The following is a 7,315-nucleotide window of genomic DNA, read 5'->3' on the forward strand; positions in this document are numbered from 1 at the left end:
CACAATAGAAAAGGAAGAAGTAATAGTCACAAAAGAAAAGGAAAAAGGAATGGGGAGGGAAGAAGAAAGCAAGTGTTGGAGCAGCTAATCCTTTACTGCCCATTATGATGTCTCCCGCTCAATAATTACAGTATCCTCCTGGGCTGCAGAGAATGGTCTACAGATAGCTGGCATGAAAGTGGGATGGAGTACAGTGCTACCTTGATTCTCAAATTTAATCCATTCTGGGAGTCTGTTCAACTCCCAAAATGGTTTGAAAACCAAGGCGTGGCTTATGATTGGCTGTGGGAACTTCCCGCACTCAATCGGAAGCCGCATCGGACATTCAGCTTGCTTTCAGGCCAAGGTAGCCGGCGTTTGCCTATAGACAGCTTTCTGACTAAACCACAAGCCAGAGTGCACGGAAACACTATTTATCTTCCTGCTGCAGCGGTATCTACCTGCACTGGCATGCTTTCGAATAGCTAGGTGGGCAGGAGCTGGGACAGAGCAACGGGATATCACCCTGTCATACGGATTCAAACCGCCAACCTTCTGATCGGCAAGCCCAAGAGGCTCAGTGGTTTAGACCACAGCACCATCCACGTCCCTTACCAGTAAGCATGGCCAATCACCAGGGATGTTGAGAGTTGTAGTTCAGCAACCTCTGAAGTGTCAAAGGTTCCCCACACCTCTACATTGATCAGTGGGGGTGGGAGGCTTGTGTGTGTGTGCACATGCACACATGCACTAGATAGCTACACCCTCTGCAGGCATGTGTTCCCCAAAAGGGTTTCATCCTGTCCATGTGCCCTGGAGGCTGACTTTGCTAACTGGTGGCAGGGTTTTAGGTAGGAGTCTCCCAGGTCTTCCTGGAGATGCCAGCCACATAACATGCCAAAAGGCCTAGATTCAAAGCAGGCATCCCCAAACTGCGGCCCTCCAGATGTTTTGGCCTACAAATCCCATGATCCCTAGCTAACAGGACCAGTGGTCAGGGAAGATGGGAATTGTAGTCCAAAACATCTGGAGATTGGGGATGCCTGATTCAAAGTAAGCGCTCTACTTCTGGGGAAAGATTCCAGTCCCCATTGTTCTGAATAAAAGGCTGGTTTAAATGCCAACATTGTAATCTATTTTTATGGCGTCAGACCTCTTGGCTCATCTAGCTCCATATTGTCTGCCCCGGCTGGCAGTAGTTCACCAGAAGAATATCCGCAGCCCTATCTGGGACCTTCTGCATGCAAAGGAGGAGCTGTCTGGCAGTGAAACTGCAGGAGGGAAGAGGGCAATGAGGCAGGCTGGAGGGCTATCGACGCTACTCCAGTTTTACTCGGAGTAGAACCATTGAAATTAACTGAGCTCCGTTACTTGTAATTTGAATCCCTGGACGGGGCAAGAGGAGGAGCCACCACGTGGGCCTGAGGGTAAGGCGGGGCTTGCTTTGCATATGCAAGCACGGCGCGCTGCATGCCGGGAGCCTCCCCTCCTCAATACCCTTGAAGCCCGGCGGGCGAGCTGGCTGGCGCGAGGTATTGTGGGCGTCGGCGCAGGCGCACTTTCGGGGTCATCATGGCGGCCCGTGTCCTCCTGCTCTCCTCCACTTGCCTCCGCCGCCGGTGCTGCAGCGGGAGCCGCGGCTTCTTCTCCGCCTCCTCCTCCCCGCTCGGACGTCTCAGCCTCCCGCTACCGCCCGCCTCCCGCCTCAACTGCTTGGCCCCCCTCCAGCCGCCGGGACCCGCCAGGCTGACGCCGCAGGTGAAGAGCGCAGGCGGGAGTCCGCCCGGTGCAGCGCAGGGTTCGGCTTTGCAGGCCGCCCGAGATCCCAACGAGGGGGGTGGTCTGGAACCGAGCCCAGCGGATTGCGCAAGATTCGGGGTTTTATCGTTTTCCTACGCTGCCTTTCAACCAACAAATAGCCGAAAATAATTATATTAATTAACACAGCTAAAGCTGGATCAAGAATGGCGACAAAGAACGGGGTAAAAACATGAAGCAGCAGCGGCTCCCCGCTGCATGAGGGTAGTGCTTCCCCCTCGTGGCCTCTCTTGCCCTTTTACTGCTGCCATGGGGAGATGATTCTGTGCTGCTGCTTCCTTGGTGGGGTAGTCCCAGTTTCGTTTATTCTTGCATTCGTTACCACTTTGAGGTTTAAATCTCTTCGCATTGTTATTGTTGGTGTTTTTTACAATCAAGCGGTATGTAAATTTTATGAAATAAATAAGTGAATAAATATATGTGCTACGCCTCCCCTCCAAGGAGCTCAAGTTGCCAAGGATGGTTCTTCCATCTCACTTTATCCTCACAACAGCCCTGTGAGGAAGGTTCAACAGAGAGAGAGAAAGAGAGAGTGACCAGCCCAATGTTATGCAATAAGCTTTGTGGGTGCATTGAAGATTTTGAACTCAGGGGTCTCCCTGGTCATAGAATCATAGAGTTGGAAGAGACCACAAGGGCCATCCAGTCCAACCCCCTGCCAAGCAGGAAACACCATCAAAGCATTCCTGACAGATGGCTGTCAAGCCTCTGCTTAAAGACCTCCAAAGAAGGAGTCTCCGCCACACTCCTTGGCAGCAAATTCCACTGTCGAACAGCTCTTACTGGTCCTAGTCCAGCATTATGGACACTGAATCGCACTGGCCCTGGATTGTAGGCTGGGCTTCCTTCACAAGTACAAGGTGCTTCGCCATGAAATAGGAGGTTTTATGTGCACACCAAGGCAGCAAATGCCCAGTGGAAAACCCCTTGCACTGTCCTCCCTGCTTTTGGAGTTCCTTGTGCCATCTGATCCTTAGAAATTATATTTTGAGACTCTGCTTTTCAGCCAAAGTTGTTTTTTTGAAGGCGCATTTAGTTTGCCATAAATTTTAGGGCTTGAGAATGATCTATCAGGCTCAGATTTTCAGGAGCTGTGTTTCAAAATCAAACATGCACACTTCAGTGTTTCCATCTATGAATATCTGGGGAGCTTTAGTGACCAGTTCTTTTTAGGTGTCACCTGTAAAGAGTTAGTATTTCAGGTGAGGGTGCTGAGGATATTCCCAAATCATGAAAAACATATATCTGGCTTCTCCTATAGGTCTCTGGAACGTTGCTTCAATTATGTCGTCATTACTCTGAGATGCCTCCTTTGACCCTGGATAACATCAAAGATCGAGTTCTTTATGTCCTGAAACTGTATGATAAGATAGATCCAGAAAAAGTGAGTAACTGTGTTGCAGCCTCTGTTTTGACTGTTTTTTTCTTGAGTCCTGGATTCTTCATGTGTATGATTAACATACATTTTGCACTGGAGCAAACCGCACCTTTGAATGAACCACAAAGGTGTGTTCCCTATCTTCCTAAAACTTTGTGCCAGCTCAAACAGGTCATGCGTTATGGCCATAGCAGACGATAGGAAGAAAGTTGTCTCTCTGGCTTAATGAAACAAGTGAGCATCCAGACACCAAAATAGGAAATGAACAATAAGGTGGTCCAATTTCAGTTTTAAGATTGTCCAGTAATGGGAACAAAGTCAGAACAATATTGTGGGTGGGGTGGAGAGAAGACCTCTATACGCAGTAAAACCCAAATCTCCCTGGAGTCTTTGGCCCCTATTTTCTTACTTTTGACATTATTTGGATGGTTAGGGACATTGTCCATTATACAGTGGAACCTCTACTCATGTACCAAATCCGTTCTGGAGGTCCATTCATGAGTCGATCTGGGTCGCTGGGAGAAGCGCCGTTCTGTGCATGTGTAGTCGGCAGAAGCCGCTTCTGCGCATGCGTAAATTGTGGCAAACCTGGTTTTTACTTCCGGGTTTGCCACGGTTGTGAGTTGGATTGTTCGTGAGTAGGGGCGGTGGCAAGTCGAGGTTCTACTGTACCTCAATGTGGGGTTTTCTATTTTGTCTTCCAGCTCTCGGTAACTTCCCACTTCATGAAAGACCTGGGCTTGGACAGCCTGGACCAAGTGGAGATCATCATGGCAATGGAAGATGAATTTGGTAATGTGTTACTTTGATGTGTGCAAATACATCTCAAGATGTGCCTGTTAGAATGTCACAAGGTCAGAGTGTGCCTGCTGTGGATCTCAGTCTTATTTGAGAAAAAACAGAAGTTAATACAAAGCAAAGTAATACTCCTGGGCCGTTGCTCTGAGCATCAGAGTTAGTCAGGTCTGGAATGCAGATGTTTGTGTCTTCCATACCATTGGCAACAGCCAACCTGGTGTGCCCTTTGATGTTTCTGCCACAGTGTCAGGGAACATCAGCTCTCTGGCGTTCCTTGGGCAAAGCAGTCTGGGTGTTCATTCTAGCAGGGATAGGCAACATGCTGCTCTCCAGATGTTGCTGTGCTGTTACTTTCACCATCCCTGACTGTGGACTGGGGCTGCTGTGAGTTGTAGTTTAACGACATCTGGACAGCACCATGTTGGCTACTCACACCATTATACAAACTGCCCAACCAGGCTTTTAACACGACAATCCTTTTATTCTCCTTGGATATGCACACATTTCCCTTTTCTCTCTTATTTGACCTTTTGGTATAAATTTACACTCACTTAAGTTTCTCTCTATATTGGTGTTTCCCACAGTTCTCTGTGCTTCATGGCACATTGGTCATTACACTACTTCCTTGGCTTAGGCTCAACCATCTTGCACTGCTGTGCATCCTGATATGTGATTTGGACTTGTAGGAATTTATACCAGGTCAGATTATTTGTCCTTCAAGTCCAGTATTATCTGGCAGCAGCTCTCCATCAGCTGCTTTCCTGATCCTTTTAAGTGCAGGTGCCAGTAGCTGAACCAGGGACTACCTTCATCTAAAAAAAGGGGGGGGGGAGGTTTCTGCCACTGGGTTGTGGTCCATCTCTAGTTGCATTTCTGACAAGACTACTGGGAAAAGATGGAGCTCATGCATTTTAGCATATCCCAGCTTGCTGAACTCCCTTCACTGATATAAGTGGCCTGGTACATTACCCAAACTACTACTTCTTTGGTGATCACTTGTAGCCATGTAAGATTGTCTTCCATGAATATGGTCTTAACAGTATGTCAGTAGGTGACTGGAGGCCAATTCTGGATCCACACATTCCTTTCACAGTGGGGCCATAGGTTTCCGGGTGGGAGTTCATCCCGCTGAGGATTTGCCAAACATGCCTTCCTCTTAGCACGGTTCTGCCTTTCATCCTGAGTTTGTGCTTCTTCAAAGTCCATGACCCCTTTGTTAGAGGCTGTTTTCCAAATGGAGCGCCCACAGGCCAGTGTTTCCCAGTTGTCGGTGTTTATCCTAAATTTCTTAAAGATTTGGGTACCTGAACTATAGGTAGTTGCATAAATTGCTTCTGTTAAATGCCCCTTCCCTTCCCATACTCTTTAGTAGCACTTTAAGGAGTTTCCAGGAGAATCTCATAAGTAATAATGTGCTTACAAACTGTTCTTGTATGTTTACACCCTGACTCCCAGGGGACACAGATCATTCTGTTAACTTTCCTGCACTACATGGGGTTCCTTTGCCCCTCCTTTGAAAAACTACATTGTGATCCCTTTGCCCCTCCTTTGAAAAACTACATTGTGATCCCTTGTCTTGTTGACTGAGATTCCTTCACCTCTAGGACTAAACAGGCCACATCTTTTTCAGGATTTGAAATCCCTGATGTGGAAGCAGAGAAGCTGATGTGTCCGCAAGAGATTGTAGATTACATTGCCGATAAGCAGGACGTGTACGAATAATTGTTTGTGTCAAGCTGAGTAAGTAGAGGCTCCTGCTGGAAGGAGTGTGCAGTGGTCTTGTGGTAGAAAACCTCCTCTCCTCTTGTTCAGAGGGCATCTGATGCAAGGGAAGCAGAAGATGGACGTTTTGGGGAGGTCTTCATGCTCTTCTCACTGCAAAGGCATCAGGCTCTGCTAGATAGAGAATCTTGGGTAGCATGGAGCAGCCCCCGTTAAAACTTCTTTGGAAGGGGGATTCTTTTATTCATGCTTTGCTTGGGAAGGCCTTGGGAGCCTGCTGCCTCTTCTCGTAGGTGTTACTACACTTGCTTGGGGACACAGCCCTCTATCTGTGTCCGTAAACCACCTTTCCATGTTCATGGAATAAGCAACACGCAGCTGTGGGAAGTTACTCTGGTGCTAAGGGAACATCGTCCCCCTGTGACATTCTCCTTGAGTTGAGGCTACTGAAAGCTGGTCTAGTAGATTTTGCCAAATACAGAGGAGCACAGCAAAGGTCCCGTTGTGCCTAGGTAGCCAAGTGCTCCTAGACTAGATCTTTTCCGGAAAAGGGAGCACTTTATTCTAAAGTAAAATGCAAGGCAAATTGCAAGAAGAGCAAGTAAAGGTTGTTCCAGAGTGGAGAGGCAGCAATAACTGGCATTGGAAGTTGAAAAGGTGACCCAGGGGTGGGGGTAGAATGAGAGATTGAGTTTTAGCTCTATAACAGGCATCGGCAACCTCCGGCCCATGGGCTGGATACAGTCCATGGAGGCCATTTATAGCTCATGGAGGCCATTTATCTGGCCCACAGGCCGCCCCTGAACCCAGCCACCCGCTCAGCAAGTCCCCCATGCACTGCGGTAAACCGGCGCAGCGCAGCACGGGGACTTGCCAAGCAGCGCCGGAAATCGCGTCTACACAGCCGCAGAAGCGATTTCTGGCGCTGCGGACATTTTGGAAATGGGCAGCGCAGCACCAGAAATTGCTTCTGCACAGAAACAATTTCCGGTGCCACACTGCCCATGTCCCAAACACTTGAAATGGCTTCTGCGCAGCTGCGGACATGCGCACAAGCAATTTCTGGTGCTGCACTGCCCATTTCCAAAATGTCCCCAGCGCCAGATATCACTTCTGCGCAGCCATGTACATGCGCAGAAGCCATTTCCAGTGTTTGGGACATGGACAGCATGGCACTGGAAATCGCTTCTGTGCCTGTGCGGCCCATGTCCAGCCCACGGACGATAGTCCGTGGGAATCCTCCGGCCCACGGGCAGAAAACGTTGCCGGTGCCTACTCTATAACCTCTCTTTCCTTTATGATCAGTCAGAAGCATGTCAAAAGGAAGTGGAACCCCCTAGTTTATAAGGAAGTGTTTCACTGTGTGGGTTACTTCTCAGTGATCTTTTTGAATTTCTAAGCTGTACATGTCTCCCTCTCCCATCCACAGGCAACTCTGTTCTGTCCTGAGGGCTAGGATGATGTCAGCAGGAAGAGGGGACCGTGTCATGGAAGCTCTGTGCTGTATTGAATCACTATTGCGCTCAGAGGAATAGTCCTGTTGGCTGCTGTATTTAAAGCTGTGTAATATATGTTGGCCTTCAAAATAAAAAGACTGATACTGACTCCTTTATTCTGATT

General features: G+C 48.5%; 1 protein-coding gene across 1 annotated transcript; it reads left to right on the plus strand.

Annotated features, from left to right (window-relative positions):
• The first annotated feature begins 1,543 nt into the window (after window positions 1–1,543).
• Window positions 1,544–7,299, plus strand: NDUFAB1 (NADH:ubiquinone oxidoreductase subunit AB1). The gene is made up of 5 exons (XM_035131223.3): window positions 1,544–1,737; window positions 3,059–3,181; window positions 3,880–3,967; window positions 5,604–5,713; window positions 7,125–7,299. The coding sequence occupies exons 1-4, from the start codon at window positions 1,552–1,554 to the stop codon at window positions 5,693–5,695; spliced, it is 489 nt and encodes a 162-aa protein (XP_034987114.1). The 5' UTR covers window positions 1,544–1,551; the 3' UTR covers window positions 5,696–5,713; window positions 7,125–7,299.
• Window positions 7,300–7,315: the final 16 nt, after the last annotated feature.

The sequence above is a fragment of the Zootoca vivipara genome, chromosome 13 (assembly GCF_965207765.1).
Source record: "Zootoca vivipara chromosome 13, rZooViv2.hap1.1, whole genome shotgun sequence".
NCBI classification, from domain to species: domain Eukaryota; kingdom Metazoa; phylum Chordata; class Lepidosauria; order Squamata; family Lacertidae; genus Zootoca; species Zootoca vivipara.

Bases quoted from the DNA above. Each gene is read 5' to 3' on its own strand.
- NDUFAB1 (XM_035131223.3), top strand. From the start codon at position 1,552: ATGGCGGCCCGTGTCCTCCTGCTCTCCTCCACTTGCCTCCGCCGCCGG. The intron at 1,738-3,058 runs GTGAAGAGCGCA...CTTCTCCTATAG, and splicing joins CCGCCAGGCTGACGCCGCAG to GTCTCTGGAACGTTGCTTCA. The intron at 3,182-3,879 runs GTGAGTAACTGT...TTTGTCTTCCAG, and splicing joins ATAAGATAGATCCAGAAAAA to CTCTCGGTAACTTCCCACTT.